The sequence below is a fragment of the Tetranychus urticae genome, chromosome 1 (assembly GCF_039701765.1).
Source record: "Tetranychus urticae isolate SD_2017Ah chromosome 1, NJAU_TeUrti_SD_1.0, whole genome shotgun sequence".
Classification (NCBI taxonomy): Eukaryota; Metazoa; Arthropoda; class Arachnida; order Trombidiformes; family Tetranychidae; genus Tetranychus; species Tetranychus urticae.
The window spans coordinates 18,388,298-18,411,469 of NC_142958.1; the positions used below are offsets into that span (position 1 = coordinate 18,388,298).

A 23,172-nucleotide genomic window follows, 5' to 3' on the forward strand; every position below is an offset into this window, starting at 1 on the left:
GCATAAAGCGTGACATCTGAATCACACCACCATCAACCCAATCCGATATTAGTAGTTGCAAACCTAGAGACCAGGAAAACGGTTTTTTAATGAGTCTACTGATATGTAATAAGGTAATCAAGTGAATGTAAATTGTTTTGATTCATAATAATTATGTTTCATTATCAAAAATAATGCACTTCATCAAACTAAACAAAAAAGGCTTATCATGCCTCTGAATGTTCATATGGTCAGAGGATTTTGCAGAAATGTTGGGTTTAAATTGAATGCACTTTCCACTTTATTGTTGGATACTTTTCTCCATATCAAATGCCAATACACGCCATCACAAATGATATAATCAGAGATAGTCTCTTCAACTAGTAGACTGCATGGACCACGTGGAATCCACGAAGAGGTTTTATATTGAATGAGAATCTTTGCTTGGTCGCCAATTCATTTGTTCATGAATACTTTGACAAAAATTGAAAGCATATAAAAATAGAATCCATAATGTACAGAATAATTTGAAGTTATTATGAAGGATTTTAAGCGAAACATAAGTGTCGTTACAGAATTTTATAGTTTGGGCGGAGATAAATCTTAATGCGCCATGTGTTCCAAGTAATAATTATTCAGTTTCAAGTATTTGTATCTCAATGTATTGTATCAATTGTATCACTGCACAAAACGATTTTAGCAATTAAACCCCAATGCGAAACGATTAAATAATAACGAAAAAGAAAGTACACCAACAGAGTCATTGACAATATTAAATTCGTTACAGGGTGTGGAGAAAGTTTGCAGTGGGGAAAATTATGAACATAGAGCTATAGAGAATTAATAAACAAAACAAAAAGGGTTAATCACGAATCTGAGAAACTGTCTCCAAGCCATGTACATCTCAATTGAGTCAATCATCATTTGGTAAATCAGGGTTTAGTTGAAAATTTGATTGATGATTCTGTTGAACGGTTTGCTCCTAATCTGCAAAACAAAAAATGTTTAAGGTTCAAGTTGAAAGCCTATTCTTGAGCTAATTACACCAACTTTGAGACGAAAAAGGGTAAGACAATTGGGGACCAGCTTTTTTCCACCACATCCAACACTTTATCCACCACTTTTTTTACCGTTTTTTCACCCTATTGTCCACCATATTGTCCACCACCCAATCAACCAAATCATACCGAACTTTTGGGATATGATGGCGATTAATAGTGTAAGTGTTAGATGGTGTAAAAGTCGGCAAAACTCGGTATGATTTGGTGGTGGATAATCTTATAAAAAATTGTTTGCAAATGTGGTGGATGAAAGTGGTGGACAGTTAGGTGGGCAATTTTATTGAGAAAAGTCTCTTTAAAAAGTGATAATGTTTGATTTGGTTGATTGGGTGGTGGACAATATGGTGGACAATAGGGTGAAAAAACGGTAAAAAAAAAGTGGTGGAAAAATGTGGTGGATGTGGTGGAAAAAAGCTGGTCGCGACAATTGTCTTTTTTCATAGAATCAATTGAATTATTACAATTGATATTACAATACAAATTATTATGAATACAAATGGTCATTTGTAACTCGAGACAAAGAAAAATCATTATTGTGTTGGACACTCGCATTTCATGTAATGGCATGAAATCTTATCCAATTAACAGTCTAAACACTTTAAAGTCAACTAAAGTAATGAAATTGGAAGCACCAAAATATTCAACAGTATTTATTGTTGATATTTCACACTTTGTTATCTTGATCCAAAAGATATTCAACTAAAAACCGTTTGCACAATAAACGGTTAAAAATTTGAATCTTTGGCGGTGATTAATCAACAAAATAAACAAAAACAAAAATTTATTGGGTGGAACACGCATGTGTGATGCATTTGTGATCGTCTGAAAAAGTGTTGGCTTTTCAAATTCACCATTTTTAACTGTGACTTTGTCAGTCAAAGTTTGTCTTAACTGTGTCTTTAAATTTTGTTTCTATTCAAATCAAGTTCAACTTTACTATAAGTTGTTTTAAATCCTTTTTCTTGATCTATACCTTTTCAATCTGTTGTTGTTTGCATTATGTTGCAGATTAAAAGTGAAGATGAAATCGAGTTGATGAATCGATCATCAAGATATTCAGTTTCTAAATCATTGATTTGTTCAAAAATTCCATTTTTTCATGAATTGTGTTCTTCTCAAGTTGTGACAAAATTTCATTTTGATCTAAGCGAATCTTGTTTCGAATCAGTAATTAATTGGGTGTATTCCGATTGGATTGTAGTCAATATGGAAAACGTTTTACATATGTATGATGTTTCTGACAATCTGAGGATTGAATCGATCAAAACTGCGTGTCAATCATTTTTAGCCGAAAATTTTACTGCCAAACAGATCCCTATTTTAATTAAGCATGTGAAAGATGATTCTTCATTGCTTAACTTTAAAATGTTGAATTCTTTTTTGAGTAAAAATTTTCTGAGGATCATGAATGGTGAATATTTCTTGGAATTTCCGTTTGAAGTAGTTAAATACATCCTATCGTTGGATTTATCCATTGAAAATGAACATCAAGTGTTGGAAGCCATCAAGAAATGGATTAAACATAACCAATCGCGTGTTGTCCACCTACCAGATCTGATGAAATGTATCAGATGGTGCTACACATTTGGAGACTATTTGAATATAAAAGAAGACGAATTCGTCGTCCAAAATCTTCCGTCACTTGATGAACTTACTTGTCAACCTGACGTATGTCGTAATTTATGTTTCAATAATCGAATTAAAGAGAAACATTTAATTTCTCTTTATTTCTTGAAAACTGATTGCATCGGGATGAGTTATCTCAATAGTGACAATAGTTGGGAACCTTGTGGTTCATTCGAAGCCAACTTTAAAATTCCTACTGGGATTATCGACAAGGAGCATGTGGTGGATGTCATCTTTGATTCTGGACGAGCTGGGCTGCGATTTGATTTTGTTAAAAAGCAATATCGTTGGCTAGAAATGTCTGGATCTCCGAGTGCTTATTACAATCAACTCTACGATTGTTTTAGACCAAAATTTGACAGAGAGAGGTGAGTTTTATCAATTTCAACTTTTATTGTCAATCTAATTTCTAATTTATGTATTATTTTCTTTTCCGTTCCAGTTCCTACAGAGCCTACATTCAAGATGGAGTTGAAAAAATTGACAAATGGTGTGATCTGGAAAAAAACACACTTATTGAATACAACGGAAAAATGAATATCATCTGTTACCCTCAAAAGGATCAAAAATTATTCTGTTTCCTTCCCGTTGAACATGTCCATTGGTATAATAACCCATTTGATGGACATCGAATCCATGCATGCATTTTAAAAGATGTATGTTACATCATTACTAAGTCTTTGACTTTCCGCGTTTTCGACATGGTCAAGAAAACTGTAGAGAAAACTAAGCCCTTTGAAGGCATGAACTTAACATTTGAAGACTTGCAAATGGATCAACATAAGTCAAATGTGTTACTGTTGATAAGATCGCAACAAAAGATACTGATTTTCGACACTTACAAAAAGACATGGAGCTTAATGGGTCAGATATATTCTGGCAATAGAATGATTGCAATAACTTCAACTGATATTTCATTTCAGTTGATTAAAAAGTTGTATTCAAAAAACAGAGTAAAGTAAAATTGAATCTATCATTACATGTTGTATTATTAGCACCATTAAATCATTATTCTGTATCAAACTGTATACCGTTTCAAAATACAATAATGTATTGAAAACTTTGAGATAATCGATATTTAACTGAAATTATTTTTTAAATTGTTTTAATATGATTTTTTCTTGAAAATGTGAATAAATTTCGACTAAATTTCAGAATATCTGTTAATTGACAACCCGTTGCCTTGAATCAAGAATCTCGCTAATTTTCTGACATTTTATTTAATTGTAACCTCAGTTTAGAATTGAAATCCCTTTGATATCAATGTCATGTCAAGGCTATTGAATTTCAAAATTTATGGAACCATCCACACCATGGAGATGAATTTCAAAATAATTTCAAGAATCTTGATCTAATCTTGTATTTTCTATTTTTTGTGTCACATGCAAAGTGGAGTTGATTTGTTTTTCAGTGAAAAGATCTGAATATTGGTTGAATCTTCGGATATTAAATAATTACGACATTGAAAACACAGTTATTCATTGTGATTAAATTAAGCAAATGAACAGAAAAAAAGAATTTAAATTTTGACATTTATTGAATAATATGATTGGAATGATCTTGTTGAATGGAATGATCTGTATTAACGGAAAAAACGAAAAAACTGATATAATATTAGATCCTTATTATATCATTATTAATAGTCCAATTGAAACCTTATTCATTAAGTGAGGTAGTGTGGAGTCAAAAAGGTCTGACAGCGTCTTGACAGGGTCTTAAGGCTGTTAGACAAGAAGGAGCAGCTCTATCTACTAACGGAAAAGTCTTAGGCCATTAACTGTTGGACTGTTGTCGAACCAGCCTGTTTTACCAGACGGTGGAATTGAGCTGGAATTCGCACCTTATTGACCAATTTCATTACCTCTCAATTTTTTATTGAATTAATTTATTACATTTTTCTGTATTGGGATACAACTGTAGATTAATGAAGTGAAGTTATTATCAATATATTCAATAGCCTTTAGCAGAGAATTGAGTTTACTTTTCACATTTTTTAATCGCTTGATATTTCTTTAGTTCGAAAGTTGCCCAGTCAGCCAAAGTCTTGTGGCGTATCCAAACTAGAGAGAGTCATAAAGTTAAAATGCAAAATTATTTCCTTTTCGCGTTTAACAGATTACTTCAGTGCCGAATAAAACCAAAGCTTAGTTGACAAATTCGCTAGAGTTTGACATTGATACTGACATCGACCTTTATTCCATCTATTGGATTCTAGGAGTTTCAACCACTGAATTATTTGACACACAGAAATTTCCACATGAGAAATGATCACTGGATATATCCATCCATGATAGTCTGAAGATTATTCAATCATGTTTAATCAGTGAAACTTGTGATGAGTCCAATCAATTCGTACTCCCTCTCGATCAGCATAAAGCGTGACATCTGAATCACACCACCATCAACCCAATCCGATAATAGTAGTTGCAAACCTAGAGACCAGGAAAACGGTTTTTTAATGAGTCTACTGATATGTAATAAGGTAATAAAGGGAATGTAAATTTGTTAAGAATCATAATAATCATGTTTCGTTATCAAAAATAGTGCACCTCAACAAACTAAACAAAAAAGGTTTATCATGCCTCTGAATGTTCATATGGTCAGAGGATGTTAAGCGAATCCACTTTCGAATTTTTGGATACTTTTCTCCATATCTAATGCTGAAAGACTGAATCGACCACACGGAATTCATGAAGAAGTTTTACATTTAATGAGAATCTCTGCTTGATCACTAATTCATTTGTTCATGAATACTTTGACAAAAATTGGAAGCATATTAAAAATAGAATCCATAATGTACAGAATAATTTGAAGTTATTATGAAGGATTTTAAGCGAAACCTAAGAATCGTATTAATTACAGTATATATTGTTTAGTTTGTTCGAAGATAATTCTTAATGGGAGTGCTTTAAAATCTCCAATACAAATGATCCTATTCAAACGAAAAAGAAAGTACGCCAACAGAGTCATAGACAATATTAAATTAGTTATAGGGCGTGGAGATTTGTAGTTGAAAAATTAGAGAGTTAAGGCTCGAATTAATAAACAAAAAAGGTCAATCATGAATCTGTGGAACTTTCTTCAAGCCATGTCAATCTCATAGCAAAGTCAATTGAGTCAATCATCAGGCAAAATGGAGTTGATTTGTAAAGCTAATTTGTTCCTCAGTTGAAAGAATCTGTATATTTGTTGCATCTATGGACATTAAATAATTACGACTTGGAAACACAGTTATTAATAATGATCGAATTAAGTAAATAAACAGGAAAAAATAATTTAAATTTTGTCATTTATTGAATTATACGATTGGAATGATCCTGTTAAATTGAATTATCTGTAATAATGAATATAACGGAAAAAACTGAAATAATATCAGTACCTTATTATATCATTATTGATAGTCAAGTTGAAACTTAATATTAACTGAGGTAGTGTGCTGTCAAAAAGGTCTAACAGGGTCCTAGGGCTGTTAGCAAAAAAAGACTTTGAGTCTTTTGGCTAACGTTAAAGTCTTAGGCCATTAACTGTTGGACGGCTGTCAAACCTACCCGTTGCATCAGAACGATGCGGGATAGGGTAGGATTCAGTGCCTTATTGACCGATTTCATTACCAATTTTTTATTACATTTTCTATGTAGTCTATTTAATAACTATCCAGTAATAAGATGATTTGACTCCAAAATCTTTAAAGAATTCACATTTTAAAGACGAAATTCACAATGTTTCTCTCGATTTAATCTAATACATCACTTTTTGAGTCGCATTCAAAGAAGTTGATTTGTAAAGCTAATTTGCCCTTCAGTTGAAAGGATCTGAATATTGATCAAACCCTCGGACTTTAAATAATTATTCTCTGTAAACACAGCTATTAATTATGACTAATTAAGTAAATGAACAGAAAAAAAGAATTAAAATTTTAACATTTATTGAATAAGATAATTTGAATGATATTTTCACGCTGAATTATCTGAATAATTAAGAGTCAAGATCTGTTCTAAATTTCAACTGGTTGACATCCAGCAAACTTTTAGCAATTTGTCGATTCATGCAATAGCTATAAAAATCATCACATTACGTTGGTTTCTTCCGCTTAATTTGATTTTAAGGTTCAAAGAGGTAAAAGAGTAAAATTAAGCAGTTCAATGAAGTAAATTTTGGTTTTACAAATCATTTGTGCAACAAAAACACTGATACTAATACTGTAGCTCCACTCGTATTCAATCGCACTTTGAAAAACTTCAGCTAAACCAGAGACCCTTTCTATCAGTAACAAAATGAACCAAAAGATGGCGCAAGTTACTGCAATAGTAACTTCGTGACCCTTGATTAGTATTCAGTTTAATCGTTAGATGGTGCAACCAACGTCATTTCACTCACTGAATGAGTTTAAAACTTCCAATTTGTTAATGAATTGAAAACTTTAGTAATTAATCTTGCAATTGCATCAAAATTTGAATAATGAATAACCAAGGAACTCAAGATACATTGAATTGATACGCTTGTTCTGGTAATCCCACATGAGCCATTGATGGCATTAGATATTGAACCTTATTTTTTGTCAATTGTAATGATAATACGTTATTAATGGTGCACGAATTGAATATACTGTTCGATATGATTAATTGGAAAAAGACTTTAATCCTTTCATTAGATTAATCAATTTAGGCGCACCTTGATCTGAAGAGTCAAATATATTCTGATTCAAAGTAATAAAAAATGCGATTAAATGGTATAAATTTAAACTTGATTAAATGAAAAATGTCAGTGCAATAAAATAGTCAACATTCAATTAAAAAAAGCCGTGAAAAGTAATGATCGGAACATAAGAAAGATGTTCCAATGAATGGAGATTTTTAAAATTGTTGAATATAATTATATTACTAAATGATGAAAGCAATAAAAAATTCAAATGAATTATGAAAAAGACTTGAATTTGGATAAAATGGAAAGGAAAAGTTAAAAAAAGGTTGAAATCGTCCCGATTAATTTCAATTACATAATAACTTTTAAATCTTTGGTCAAATAAATGTCAGTTTAATAAGCAATAAAACTTGTTAAAGTCTTGACGATCACTTTTTACATCAGCCATGCAAAGGCTAATGAAATTAATGAACTTGACAAATGCTTACAGATATTGCACTTGTCATTCATTAGGGTAAGTACATGATACAATTTGCTCTTCCAGAATAATAATGAAAAGTTCAATTAGTCCAATAAGCGCCATTGAATTATTTTGCATTTTTATGATATCATTAGTCTTCATGTGTCAAGAAATCAGTGAGATACAAATTGAACCAAATGATGGTGAAAAATATTGATTTATCATTCACTCAGCTCAATTGAATTCAACCACAAGATTCTTAAGTCTAAAGTTATCTAGTTAATTGCTGCAAAACTGTTGAATTAAGAATGTCGTGAGAAGCTCAAAATTGCACCCGAAGTAGTCTCGAGCAAAGCATGAAGTACCAAAAATCTCAATGAGCAAATAACAAATCAGATTTTTACTCAACTCAAACAATATATCGCTCATTAGATCTGAATTTGCATTTTATTCTGCATTCCAATTCATGAGTTTCCAATGGAAAATGACGAATTAGCTAATTTTATCAGTTAATCAAAAGCTAAACTTTGGTTCACCTTTACCGTTTCAAGTGAACATTTGAATTGTTGAAGCATGAAGCTAATTCATTATGCTATTTTTAATGATAATGATGACAGGTATAAATGTATAAACAAGTAGCACATAAGAAAATTCAGTTGTTTTATGTTGAACCTTGTTGCTGTTCACATGAATATGAAATGCGAATCTTGTTGATTGATAATCTGTTAAGTTATAAAAAAAGTTTCATGTAAAGATGAGCCAAAAGAAAAGTAAACTTCTGCTTGTAAATCACGAAAAACAATCGATTATGAGTGATAATTTGTTGAGTTTTGAAACAAATTAGAGATAATTGGTGATAATAACTAGTTTTGGTCAGAATTGAATTAAGATGGAAAATAATTATGAGCAAAAAAAAGAGATGAACAGAATAGGAAAGAAAAATGATAAACACTGAAAAGTATCGTAATTCAATAAATGAATGTTGAGCTTTTTGTTTCACTGTTTCTCAATGTTAATGATGGCTGGTGAAGCTGAAAATAACGCCAATATGTAATTTGGTAGAGATGAATTGATAGATAACGAAAAAGGATAACGCTCACCTTTTATTTTATTCATCTTCTGATTCTGATGATGAGATTGATAATGATTATATTATTATGATTATGTTGATGTTGTTGATGTTGATGATGGTAGTGGTGATGGTGATGATAGTAGTAATCATAATAAAATTAAAGTAGTCTTGGGATTTAAATGAGGATAAGCGTTGAAAAAGTCGTGTCGGTAGCATAACAATTAAATCAAATGCAGGACTTGCAATGAGAAACTCGAGACACACGAATTTACCTGAGGCTATCAACGATAACGTTAAGAGTATAATGTAATATTTATAGCATTTACCTTTATACACTCACACATGTGAATCCACATATTTTGGTTTCTTTTTTTTGCTGCTTTACTTTTATTCGCTCTATTCATCATTATCTTCATTTCAACTGGTATAGTCTGATTGGTATGGAATGATTGATTTCTCGTGTCTTTCTTGTGTCTATATGTGTTGAACATGAATTTTGTTGTAATAAATCGTTTCATCATCAACCCAACAATTATCATTAGAGCAACATTTTTTACCGTTTTTTCGCATATTTTTTGTTTCTCTACAAAAATCTAAACGTTATGTTGTTGTTACAGGTAAATGGAACAATATTATGGTTAAAACATGACCAAAAATTTTCTATCGATCATTTAATTGATTGATTTTGTCTGGATCATGAAAAGAGTCTGTAATATTGCATCAATGATGAAATTTGAAACTCGTCTCAATTTTCATGTAATACTTTTACTCGCCATTTTCAAGAGATCATTACATGTTTCGCTTTGGTCAAACTCACTTTAACTGTTTTTTTCTCTGACACAGTTGCTCTCAGTGACTGGGATGCTGGAATCTTCTTGTCAATTATTGAGAATGATGTGCGTTTAATATCTATTCTAATTTTGGCAAACAATAAGTTTTGGATAAATGTAACATTGACGAAGAAAAATCTGAAAAAACTTTTGAGCAACGTTCGAGCTTAATCTAATGAGAAACTTTTAGTAAAGTTTTAACATTTTTTCGATTCGGATTTTGATTCTAAAAAGTCTTTGATTGTCATTCAGCTGAAAAGGATAATCACGCCTTGATTCCGTTAAAACGATCAAATAAACAATATTTTTAACTTGCTTCCTTATATTGGTATTGGACCAAAAGTAAAGGTAAGCATTGCTTATTGGCGAGAGAACAGCAATCGTTTGACTAATTGCTTGTATTAAATAGATTGTTGTGGTTGACAAATGGTAACTATTGTCATCGGGAAGGAAATCAAAATATAAATTTGTCAGATTAAGTGGTAACCAGATTAAACCAAAGATGACTGTATTTTTGAACAAGGCTCGAGTCACCTTTGTGTTTCGTTTCAATTTATCCCTGATATCGCGTTTGGTCAAAATAGTTGAAACCAGTTTGGAGTAAAAAAGGTTACCCTTTTGTTTTGAATCCATATCATTAAAACACATGAGACGGACCCGGGTCTCCATATGATGACGAAGAAAGGAGTCAACCTTGTAATGGCAAAGGATCATGGTTAACAAGGGACAAGCCCATTGGATCAAGATAAGAGCCAATGTATAAAAAGAGCGACCATGAGGAGGCCAGAGTTCACCACAAATTGGTATTGTGTTTAGCTCTGTCTTCATCTCAAATATGCGGTCAAATGATGCAATTTTTTCTCTATGTTGTCTCAGATTTAAATCTGAATTACATGCGAGGTTGAATTCATTGAAAAAGTCCAGTTTGTAATTGATTCATTCACAGGATCAAAACCAAGCACAATTTACAAAGAGAAAGAATCAAAGAATGGAGATTTCTCTGATTTCGCTTCTTTTTTTCCCAGCAACCTGTCTTTGGACTAAAATCAAGATTGGTGATAGTTGATGTGGAATCAAGTGGAATTGATTTGGTCAAGAGAATGGAAATGTTTCTTCCATGGTCAAGATGCAAGTTTCATGGCGAACATCTCGTGGGCTTACTTGAAAGAATCACCAGTTCAACAACAAAATTGGGATCAATGAAATGAATCAACATCATCAAGATGAAAGACCGCTTATGTTGACTAAAATGGCCTTCTCATGGGCTGATTGATTTTTGAGTGGATCTGATCCAAGTCCATTGGATCTAACCTAAAATGATAATTGTTTTACCTTTAACCTCATCTTAATCGCCAACAAACTAACCAATTTTTCAAATGAACATTCAAAACCTTTTTCAATCCAAAAATAGCGACTTTTCCCAAAGTTTACGGTAAACACTTGGACTTTTACCGTCAACAACTTTATCAGCTGCACACATTTAGAGGACCTTTTGTTTCAATTTTACCATTAACTCTTCACCATTCAATGGCCTGAGTTTTTATTATAAACATTTTATGTCGAGTTTTTAGCGGGTCCATTTCAAGAAGAAGAAGATAAGAGAGAAAGAAAGAGAAGAAAAAGAGAGGGAAAGAGAGTGGGAGGGCGAAGGAGAGTAAGCAAGAGATAAGAAGAGAAGAGAGAGAAAGAGAGTAAAGATGATAATGATGATGGACTAAAGGAGCTACTCAAGGAGCTAAAGGCAGGTTAAGTCCAACCCTAAAACTAGATAACGTTTTGAGCTCAACGTTTCTCATCAACAACAACTTTTAGCTTTAGTTTTCAAGTTGACTTCTAATCATTAAAGTTAACGTGTTTTTTTGTGCATTTGTGTTTCTTACTGGACTCGCTTACCTTACTGTTTATTTATTCAACTTTTGTTTTTTTGTTTTTTGTTGTTGTTTCGTTGCGAATGAATTTTAACCACAATTTAACCCAACAATTAAGTGATTAACAAAACAGAGCAAACAATTGACCAATAATGTTTCAACTTTATCCTTATCCGTTTATAATTCCCTCAACAAGGTTACCTTTGGCTTCTTTGTTGAACGATTTTGAAGCTCCACTGGACTTATCATCGCCTCTGATTAAAACAGATAAAACTTCTTCTTCTTCCTCTTCTACATCATCTTCTTCCTCATCCTCATCCTCATCTAGTTCATTGTCATCTAATTTATCATCATCATCAACTCTATTACCAACGATACCGTTATCCTTTCAATTGGGTTTGAAAGAAGCTGAATTCTTGTCAACAACTCTAGCCTCATCGTTAGCCTCTAAAGCAGCCAATCAAGATTGGAATTTATTATCGTTGGATTTATCATCCAAAACAATATCAACTTCACCTTCATCTTCCCTGCTTTCACGTTCATCTTCAATAGGCTCACTGCGATCTCCATCATCACCGATTCAACCATTGAAAGTAAACCACTTCAATGACCATCATCAAGTCAATTTGAAAAATGTTAAACAATGTTCAAGTAAACCATTAAACGGATTGTCAGTTAAAAAGGATTCATCAAAGGGCAACAACACCAATGATGATAAATTGTATGCTTCACCATTGACCAAAACACCAACACCAACCTCATCACCTTCAACTCAACCTCAGGTTAAACTTACGTCAAGTTCAAGTCCATCAACAACACCAACTCTGACGAAAACGACGACACCGTTAACAATATTAAACTTACCAAATGGAAACACCAAATTAACTGTTGATACAAATAATGACAAGAAAATGATTAACATTAATGCTCCGGTAGCAAACAATTTAATCAAAAAACCTCGTGAACGAACAATGTTACCCTGTGAATATTGTGGTAAAGCATTTGATCGTCCCTCTTTACTTCGTCGTCATCTTCGTACTCATACAGGTAAATTGAAAATGATCCATCATTTGGTTTCAATCAATGTTTTCATTATTGCTTTTTCTCTCTCATTTTACAGGTGAAAAACCTCATGTTTGTGATGTGTGTGGAAAAGGTTTCAGCACTTCATCATCTTTAAATACTCATCGGCGAATCCATTCAGGTGAAAAACCTCATCAATGTAACGTTTGCGGTAAACGTTTTACTGCAAGCTCAAACCTTTATTACCATCGAATGACTCACAACAAGGTAAGACCATCTATTAACTGGCAACATTTCAATTTACAATCAATTATCATATTGTCTCAAAAAGCTTGTGAAAATGTGAAAATTGATTTACTTGCGAAAATAACATCAAATTTAGGGACTCTAAGATCAAATTTTTATTATCAGGGAAATCTTATCCAACATTTTTAAATCATGCAAATGTTCATCTTCTTTCACATTTCCACCTACACTATTCTGAACGGTGCATCATCTTTGAACCGAACAAGTTCTTTCCAATTCGACGAAAGCAAGTAAATTCATTTGTTTTTTTCACTTTGACTTTTGTTAATTGTCAATTCTGGGCTTTACCAATGAAAATTGCAAAGTTATCCATTAGTGGACCGTTATCACCAGCGAAAATGTTCAATAGGATGAGAAAATTGTAAAAATTTGATCATCGGTTAAAAAGTCAAGTAAAAGATGATGAAACATTGAACATAATCTTTTTCAACCCATGACTTTGAGTTGAACAAGTTTTGCCCGACTCTATTTAACATTAGCACAAATGAACTTATTAAAACTGGTAGAGTTGATAACAGTCGAGATAACAACTAATGATGTGCAAATTGAAGTAAAGTTGAACTAATGATCGGGTTTCGATAGTTCATTGTTTATCATTTCATTCAATTATCACAATTTAAATTGTTTAAAGCTATAAACTTGATGTGTCACTAATTGACCCAAAATATGGCGAACTTTGATTTTCATTTTGAAAAGCACTGACCAAAGTGTGAAAAAAACAAGTGAAATGACAGTACAATGTTTTTTATTACTGACAAAAGATCCATTTACTCTGTATTTAACATGAATAATGAAACACGAAAGTCTATCAATTACATGGATGAGTTAATCGATTGACGGTTTGATGAACACAAAAAGACTAAATCCTTTGTAATTGAAGCCACAAATGCAAACATAAAAAGGTGTTGACATGGCTCAACCAATTGTATTCAATTGACACGAGTTGAAGTAGCGTCAAAAAAAGTGTCCAAAACTAAAGCAAATCACTGAATCCATTTTGTTTTATTTTCCTATTTTGCTGCTAATTATAATTTTATGATTCGTTAATTCAACAAGTAACAGTATAAGTGAAGTTCATCAACGAAGCGATAAATTACTTCTTTTGTTGTGTGTTGTGGTTACATGCGCTGCTTAATCTTGACTCCTCTTCCTCTCTATAATACCAACTCCTATAGGCTTTATGAGTCTTTCAGCTTCTCATATAGTTTTCATGTTGACTGTGCAAACATCAACATCAACAGTTGCATCAACAAATCATTATTATGGTTACACCTTTTTGCATCTTGTTTAACCGCTCACAATTTATTATCACTGCGGCTTTTCACGCCAAAAATCACTGTTTCACCAACAAAGCATATCAATTGTTATATAACAGGATTGCACTTAGAGTGGTCTGTGTTTCTGTTTCTGTCTCTTCATTTGTGCACCATGTTTACCCTCGAAATTCAATGTATCTTTTCATTTCTTATCCTCTCTGTCTGTCTCTTTGAATACCGACTCAAGGCTATGGTGATCACCATCATCCTAATCATCATAATCATAAACATTTTTGCAAATGCTTTTTGTTCCCTTTTTTACATAAACATAAGGGTCAAGTTTATTATTACTGTTTTCACTTCAACTCTCTACAGGAGTGGTACAAATAATACACACCAGAAACGGGAACTTTTGCTCATTCCTTCATTTTTGCTGTTTAATTTCCAGTCAATGTGTACGAGCAAAAATTGCAAGTTATGGGCTTGAAAAGCGTTTGCTTCCTTTGCCCTTCTCCTTGCACTGTTTATCACTTGCGCTCATTCATATAATTATTACTTGTCTCTTTTTTTTACTGTGCCTTTTGCCTACTTTGCTGCATCAACCTCAAGCAAATTGATAATATCTGTTTATTATTGGTACTTTTTTGTCTTGCCTTTTTCATCTTCTTCTTGTAATAATAATGTAAAATTAGTCCAGAAACTGCAGCTTGCAAAAAAAGGGACAACTGTGACAAGAGAGTCTCGAAAAAATAAGAAGATAATTATGATGAAGATGAGAAACAAAAAAGTCTACGAAACCGAATGAAGGATAAAAAAGTGATAAGAGTATCGTGTCCACTATTGAAAGCCTTCTGTTTGTATTAGCAATGACCGGAAACCAAAGATAACCCACAAATGGACTGTATAATCAAGCCGAGAAAAAAATCGAAAAAGTTTACTCTTTTTAAGTGTGAATGGGTTCAACTAGATTTTGCAATATTGACCAGTTTAATTTATAATCAAATTCAACTTCACACTACTTGCTAACCAGTCATCAGCAACTGCCCATCGTCAGTCCAATGATCTATGATAAACACCTTAAAAGCAAATTAAAAAAAAGGTAAGCAAAAAGGCGAACAAGAAATAAAGATAAATCAGATCGTAATAAGAGTTATTTATACTTGCAATTGATATTTTCATTTGAAAGCAAAACTAGAAATTTTTATTTACCTTGAAAGTTATTGGCAAAATGATGGCAAGAAAAGGTAAAAATAAGAAGCTTGAAAATTTTGGTGAAAATGATGATGATGGTGAAGAGAGAGAAAGAAACGATAACAATAAGAGGAGTTCCTGGACTGGATAGTTTTCCTACTAAATTAAAGGGATAGTCTAAGGTTTGGCGAGATAGCATCGTCCGAGTTTCATTGCTATTATAATTATTGTTGAATCAGAATTGGTAAATCATAAAAAAAAGTAGAAGAAAAAAGAGGGATGAAAAATTCGCAGTAGACAAATGTTAATTGACCTTCGTGAACAAGTTTTTCTGTTGCTTTCATTTGCAAAGCGATCACCTTCATGATGTTGCCTGAGAAACCCATATAGTTACCATTCATATACCACTCCTAATCATCATCATGTTCAAACATGAAAATCAAAACTTTTCACTTTTCAAACATTTTATTTTCCTTTCATTGATGCAAAAAATATCAATCTCGTTTACCTGTTTCTTACCTTGACTTAAACTCGATCTTTTTTTACTTTTCTTTGCCTTCTCTACTTGCATTTCAAGGTCAATATTGATGAATTATAATTCATAATGATAATAGTAATAATAATTAGCAATACCCACTCCCATTTGAGCAATTTTTTGCTTTCATATTTTCACCATTTTCCAATCGATCAAAATCGCTTTTTTCATCTTTTTTTAATTTTTCCTTCTCTCACTAAATTCAACATTAAGTACTCAATGGATTTGCTAACCTGTGGGAAAAAAGTTTGGAAATTATTATTTATTCAAAGATTTTTCACTTTTTCTTCCTAAATAGATTAAGGAAGGTTGAAGTTACGTGCTGATATAATTTAATTCAAGATCTCGATTTATTTTTAGGATCTAGAAAAATTGAATGCGATGTTTTTTTCAATAACCGCTCTGATTAGCTTTTCTGAAATTTTCATATTTCACTGTTTCAAGTTTAAAATCAATGTAGAAGAAAATCTGAACTTCTAGCTGCAAGGAATTACGAGAAAAACGCTAAAAAACTTTCCCCACGAATATGTAGAAAGGTTGCTCTTCACCAACGTGCACTACAACCACTTGTATCGGGATCGACTTTTTTCCATCATATTGTCCACCACATTTTCAAACAATTTTTTCATAAGATTGTCCTCCACCCGGATCCAACACATTCATCATGTCCAAAAAGTGATGAACAATGCTGTGGATAAAGTGGTGGAAAAAAGCCGTTCCCCTTGTATCATGATAATCCCGAGGCTTTTTCCTTTTGTTTCCAGCTTTGCCAATCCAAAAGGCATCTTGATTCGTAATGACAATCAGCGAGAAAAGTAAGGGAAAAAACACTCGACGCTGTCCAAGTAATCTGAGGAAATGTAAATAATGAGTGTAAATCTGTTGCAATCAAAGTATCATTCGTAAGCGATTATTGAATGGTCAATACGTAAATTGAATGATATTTTAATGGAAAATTAAAAAAAAACTAAATGCCAAGGTTAATAGTAAGAATCAAGGTTTTTCAACAATTGAGTTTCAACTTGTTCATGTTTATCCAATTGTGCTCACTGTTTTAAACGTGATTCCTCATGAAAACCAAAGCAACTATTAACTTTATTGAAATGATTAATAATTTAGATCCAAATGCCTTCCTAGTCCAGCTAAATGCTTGCCCATCTGATCAACCAAGTAAATTACCATTGAGACAATCAAATCTTTCTCTTTGCCTAATTGATCTCAATTTTATCAAATATTATGCTTTAAGTAGCCATTATTATAATTTAAACTGAACCTTCAACGTTTGGCCACACCAGCTTTTATAGCTATTATTAGATCAAAGTTTCGATAACATTTTGAATAATCTCAATGAATAAATTTAATCTCACTTCTTTTTCTAATTATTTTGTGATAATTCGTTGAAAAGGCTTTACCATTTTCAGCCATCATGAACATTAGGAAAACGAGTAAAACACTAATCAACCAAAGTAACTGATTAGTGATTAACCTTGTTTCACTTTGACCTTTCTAGCCATTAATTGTTACATTTTTTTATTAATTTTTGCCTTCAGCTCTTTTCCCTTTCATAAGTTTCATGTTTAACTTGATATGTAGTCAACAAAAAGGGTGAGTTTGGGCGTTCATTTTACATGTCTATTTAAGCTTTTCCAGGTTTTCATTGAATATTCAGAAAGAAGGAGAAAGAAGAAGATTAATATTGATAGATTAGTTCATTATTATTGGTAAATTGCTACATCAAGAGTAGCTACTTTTGATCAATAATACTCGCCATGAGAAGTTGTACAACATTTCTTCGCCTTCACTGCCTGCTGAAGGATTCAACTGTTGATTTTTGTTTAATCGCCAATCCGCTTTATTGATATGTTCATTGGAAAGTTAGAAGTGAACAAAATTGAATCTGTTCCAAGGTTCCAGAGTGTTGTTGATGGTCGCCTACATTGAGTCATGTTGAGGGAATCGATTCCAATTGAATGTTGAGTTGCCAGTCCAATTAAGAGTTAATTGATCAGTTTTGATGAAAGGGCAGCATTTTTCTTCTTCTTTTTCTTTCTCAACATTTAATCATAATATTGAGCATATGATAACAGGTAGCAAGTGAGAAGGTAAAAAGCCACCGTTTGAGTCAATTTTACTTCTCAGAGTAGCGAGAGGAAAAAAAGATGAAGAAAATTGATAAAAAATGTAATTTTCCTTTTGCTTTCCTTTAAACATATCTATAACTGAGAAAAATTATTATTCAATGGTCAAAGTTATCATTTTGCACTGAGAGAGAATCGGTTGAAAAGATAGTAAAGAAAACTAATTATCTGAATAGTGAAGTGATAATGGTTTGGGAACTGAATGGTTAGTTGATTTTTGTGGCAACAAGAAGAGATGAACAAAATGATGAAAATGTTGATTAAACGAGAGAAATGACAAGAAGAAGATAAGATGATAATGTTGTTCAAAAGATTGGTCATCCTTGATTGGTTCTCATTCATTCAGAGACGTAAAATGTAATCTGATGGGTGCGGGATGGAAATTATAAGCTCATTAGATTGAGAAAAGCTTTCATGAAATGTTATTTCAATATTGAAATTCATTGCAAATGAATAAAGTTAATGTTTGCTCGTAGGTTAACATCACCAACTAATCAAGGCTGGTGCAAGTTCAATTCAACTCAACACTTATACAAAACAAAATTTTCTCATTGCTTTCAATATCCTTTTCCTATTGAATTTTTTGTCACATCCTATCACAATGTTTAACATTGTCTTGAGTTAACTGAGTTGACTATTAACCAATTTCAAAACAATTAGTTTAATTATTGGTTAACTTTGCATGGTTCAATGTTTCCATACTCACAAGGTTAACATCTAACCAGATAAACAAGACTCAAGTTTATCGTCCAGTTAACGCTATTTTGCATTATTTGTGTAACAAAAGTTGACCCAACAATCACAACTGATAACGACTCTTGGTTGACTTGACCATAAAACTCAGAGCTGAAACTTTTTCAACCTAATAACCAAATATCAACAAACTATGAAAGCAACAATTTTTTGATTGAATAGCGAGATAACAGTAATTGCTAAGTTGATTTGATTCCAATAAACATTTAATTTTTCACTTGAAAAGTAACTTTTTTTTGGTAATCATGAGATGTATATTATAAAAATTCATTGAACAATCAATCAGAATTTGCTTCATTTCCTTGATAACATTTAAATCTTAAATGTTTAAAGTTTAGAAAAAAAAACAAAGCAAAAAAACATGAAAACAACAACAATCACACCTCAATAAAAGTAGAAAAAACTGAAAACTTGAATAGTCCTTGAATCAATCGATATATATTGATGAATGTTGAACTGAGAAACAGCTAATCACATGCAACTATCATGAAAACCTAACGTTCAACTTCATCTTTTTTCTCGTTACTCTCACGCATAATATTCACTGCTTCATTGCTTCTGGCCTGATTCTTTATTTGGCTTCTTTTTCTTCTTCCTCTTTCTCTCTCTTCTCTCTCTCTCTCTTCCATACCTTGTCCATCATTTCAAGGTAGAGAGCACCTAATTTACCTTTAATTATATTGATGGATGACGATAATGAAACTCTCTTATTTTGCATCATTTTTCATTCGCTATTCTTACTTGCAAGTTGTCACACATTTTTTTACTTTTTTCATCATTCACCACTCAAATAATTACTCAAAACAAAGTTTTATCAAATTTTTACTCCAACAACCTCTAACCTTTCAACTGATTGATAACTGACAAATGTTTGCTCGAGTTGCAATTATTGAAACAGATCACAGCAGATCACAGGAGCAAAAAAGTAGGCAAATTGAAGTGTATCAGTTGAAGGAAAGGAAAAACTAGTCAATAGCAGAATTAAAGGTAAAAAGTAAAGGTAAAGGTAATATGTTGAGAGGTGTTTATAAAGAAAAGGAAGAAACAAGATTACCTTGGAAGATTTTCTCTTCACTCACTATTGAGGAAGAAGAAGAAGAAGATAGATGTTATTAAATCAACCATAATTAGTAATTTTAAAACGATAACCATTTCTCTGACCAGTAAATGTTCCTCAAAATACTTTGTTATTGATCATATAATCAAAAAAAACTGGATTCGTATATCAACCAATTGAACAAGTGATATTTTCAAAGCAATTTTTTGTTATTCATCTTTCAATCTCATCCATTTTACTTTTTTTTTCAGTAGTTTTATGACTTTTTTTTCATTTTCCCAGTTTCTTCTTTTACTAACAATAACCATTCAAGTTGAGGTGAGATTTAAACAAAAAAATGAATCCGTCATCAACACCATCAAACATACATTGAAGAAGAAATGAATCACAGAGTAAAAATGAGTTTTCAAGAGCAATCGATCTCATAGTTTTTCCTCCCTCAAGGTAACTGAGAAAGGTAAAGAAAAGGTTTGAATCAACATTTCTCTCTCTCATGATTGTTTGCTGGCGAAAAAAAGAAGTCAAAATAAAGTGTAATTACAAAGTGCATTCACAAAAGAAGATGCATTCATATGGATTGCATGTGTGGGGCTATTTGTTGATCAACAAGAACCATAACTAGATACTTTCATCTTGGGGTCACTTTAGGTGCTAGAACTGGCTTCAAGTTAAATTACGTCTTAATGGTTTAGCCAAAATAATCTAACAAAAGGTAAGCCAGAAAAGCAAAGATAAAAATGAAAATTGGCACAGAATAAGCTGCATGATGAGAAACGATAAGAAAAAGAAAGGTGACTACTGTAATGATTTTTTCACCACTAATACCAGGTAAAGATGAAAATTGATGATCTCAACTCTGAAGGTTATCACTTACCGATTTTACTTCTCTCTTTCTCTCTCATCTTCATGTCTCTCACCAAAGGCTCTTTTCTCCTCTTTTTTCTTGGTTCCTTTGACCGTTCATAATTTCACCCAAACTTAACACGCAACCAGAGCATCACACTGGCTTCTAGTGCATTCAAAAGTGTCAATACCCAAGACTATCTGAGCGTTGTTGCCCTTTTGTTGCATCCGTTTCGCATAGCCTTTGAGCCTTGAGTCAAACTTAGAAACTAAAGTAAAAAATGAAATGGTAAAAGAAGATGAAGAAACAAATTGAAACAGAAAATATTGAAATGCTCTTTTTGCGTTTACCTTTTTGGCTAATGTGTTGCCTGTTCATATGCTACTGAATTCATTTCACCCTGTTAAGACATGAGCCTCTTTCTACCTCCTGATGATATTAAAAGCATCATTTTTATCTCTCATCTTTTCTCTCTTCTTTCATGTCAGCTTCATGTCACATTTCATTTTTTTATCTTCTTCTCTTCTCTCTCTCTCTTCTTTCAATTTTAAAGTAATTTTTCATCTTTAGACTAAATCAGGGTTATTATACACTGTTAATCTTTTGAAAAATCACCAAATTTGTTCATAGTTCATTAATCAAATAAACAAATCATCAATAATGTGAGCCACAAAATACACAAATGTTTCAAGTGAAACTTGCAACCACCAAATGTTATAATATATTAGCTGATAAATACATTTTACAAACATTACCTTTTTCATGTTTTCTTGCATTCATTATTCACCTTGGTCACCTTAATCCTGACGTTCATTTTCTCAACTTTTCTTCTTCTTTTTTGATTCATGATCATTTTGATAAACGATGAAACAAGTGAAACTTGCATTTCTTTTTTTTACCTGAAAACAACTTGTACTTTACTTGTCCCTTTGCATAATCAAATCTGTAAACTTGATCTTCACTTGGAATGAAAAATTTGCCTTTTTTATCTGCTAAATACAATATGATAATTGATGGTCGATCATTAACTTTTTTGCTCAAATTTTTAATTTTCTTCTTTTCATTGAAACAGGAAAAACCTCACAAATGTACTTTGTGTTCAAAATCATTTCCAACTCCAGGTGATCTCAAGAGTCACATGTACGTCCATAACGGATCTTGGCCCTACAAGTGTGACACTTGTGGTCGAGGTTTCAGTAAACAGACAAATATGCGTAATCACATGTATCTTCATACAGGTAAGCATTCAAACTCAATCTTCTAGATCCGACAAAAGTTCAACTTTTATTGATAAATTATTAGCACCAAGAGTCGTCAGTTTATTGACAAAAGTTGATTAACAGCCAAAGAAAAGTTCAATTTCAAAAATCGTTTTAAACTATTTTTGTCAAGTTGAAACTTTTGAGACAAACTTGGGTGCAAAGTTGAACACTTTCAATGTTTCCATTTTTTTCAACTTTACTTTTATCTTCCTTTTAGGCAATCGTCCTTATGAATGTGAAATTTGTCGGAAAAAGTTTGCTCTTCCCTGTAACCTGCGAGCTCACATGAAAACCCATGAGGAATCCATGACTGAAAAGTGCGCCAAATGTGACCGTGAATTTACCCTCAACTCAGGTCTACTTGTATTAGGCTTTTGCCAGGATTGTTACCAAAGCAACCACGGAATACCTTTACTAAGTCAAAAATAATATCACATAAAAAAAGGTTAAACAAAACTATTCTCAAACTCAACAAGTAAAAACCAAATCTGCTCTAATCATCACCTCATATTTAAAGTTAAAAAAAGCAAGCAGATTTTACCTGTTGACTGATTAAAACAAAATGGACACAAGATGATGACCAAAGAAGAAGACAAGGATAACAAATGGTTAAAGAGTGAAAATGAAACTCTTGTGTTGAATCAATGGGAAGCAAATGTTTTCATCTTGTCCATTAGCTTAAAGGCAAAGTCAATGTCATCTTGAGATGGACATCAAGAGATAAATTACCTGAAAAGTTATCAAAGAGTCATCAGAATAATGATATTATTTTTTATTAAACAAAAAATATATTTTTACAGAAACCAAAAAAGACGCTTTTTTTGGAACAAAAAACACACTCATTTTAACCTCTTTTTTTATACTCTTTCATTACCTGAGCACTTCATCATTTCAATTTTAACACTCGAATGTCTCACCTTATTCACTTTTGTCACCTGTAATCAGCACTCAACTTTTTTTGTCCCTTAATATTGTATGTGAAAAATGATGAACAAAAATTAATGTAAAAGTTGCAAAAAAATGAACTTTTTTTAAAAACAATAAAAAGAAAAGGTAAAAACAAAGTTTCAGTCAATCGACTATTCATTTTAATCAATAAAGTCTTGATGAAAACAAGGTTGAAACTGATAATTAGTTTCCCATTGAAAAAGGTTTACTCTGCTTTCAGCAATTATATAATGTATAATTAAACTTGAAACAAGTTTCAAGTGAAGTCCAGTAAAGTGACTCTTGGAGTTGACCAAATATAAAGAGTCTCAACAATGAAATT

General features: G+C 32.1%; 2 protein-coding genes and 1 long non-coding RNA gene across 3 annotated transcripts; all 3 read left to right on the forward strand.

Annotated features, from left to right (window-relative positions):
* Positions 1–1,903: 1,903 nt before the first annotated feature.
* On the forward strand, positions 1,904–3,825 carry LOC107371993 (uncharacterized). The gene is made up of 2 exons (XM_015940139.3): positions 1,904–3,034; positions 3,109–3,825. Exons 1-2 carry the CDS (start codon positions 2,040–2,042, stop codon positions 3,626–3,628), a joined length of 1,515 nt encoding a protein of 504 aa, XP_015795625.2. The 5' UTR covers positions 1,904–2,039; the 3' UTR covers positions 3,629–3,825.
* Positions 3,826–9,973: 6,148 nt separating this feature from the next.
* On the forward strand, positions 9,974–10,262 carry LOC149094711 (uncharacterized). The gene is made up of 2 exons (XR_016199369.1): positions 9,974–10,017; positions 10,079–10,262. It is a non-coding gene; the product is annotated as an uncharacterized LOC149094711 (long non-coding RNA).
* A 1,232-nt stretch (positions 10,263–11,494) lies between these two features.
* Positions 11,495–22,966, forward strand: LOC107359239 (uncharacterized). The gene is made up of 4 exons (XM_015925715.2): positions 11,495–12,584; positions 12,658–12,827; positions 21,713–21,878; positions 22,120–22,966. Exons 1-4 carry the CDS (start codon positions 11,690–11,692, stop codon positions 22,329–22,331), a joined length of 1,443 nt encoding a protein of 480 aa, XP_015781201.1. The 5' UTR covers positions 11,495–11,689; the 3' UTR covers positions 22,332–22,966.
* Positions 22,967–23,172: the final 206 nt, after the last annotated feature.

Excerpts from the sequence above, each read along its gene's own strand:
- LOC107371993 (XM_015940139.3), top strand. The coding sequence starts at position 2,040 with ATGTTGCAGATTAAAAGTGAAGATGAAATCGAGTTGATGAATCGATCA. Across the intron at positions 3,035-3,108 it reads CCAAAATTTGACAGAGAGAG|TTCCTACAGAGCCTACATTC; the intron begins GTGAGTTTTATC and ends TTTCCGTTCCAG.
- LOC107359239 (XM_015925715.2), top strand. The coding sequence starts at position 11,690 with ATGTTTCAACTTTATCCTTATCCGTTTATAATTCCCTCAACAAGGTTA. Across the intron at positions 12,585-12,657 it reads TCATCTTCGTACTCATACAG|GTGAAAAACCTCATGTTTGT; the intron begins GTAAATTGAAAA and ends CTCATTTTACAG. Across the intron at positions 12,828-21,712 it reads ATCGAATGACTCACAACAAG|GAAAAACCTCACAAATGTAC; the intron begins GTAAGACCATCT and ends TCATTGAAACAG.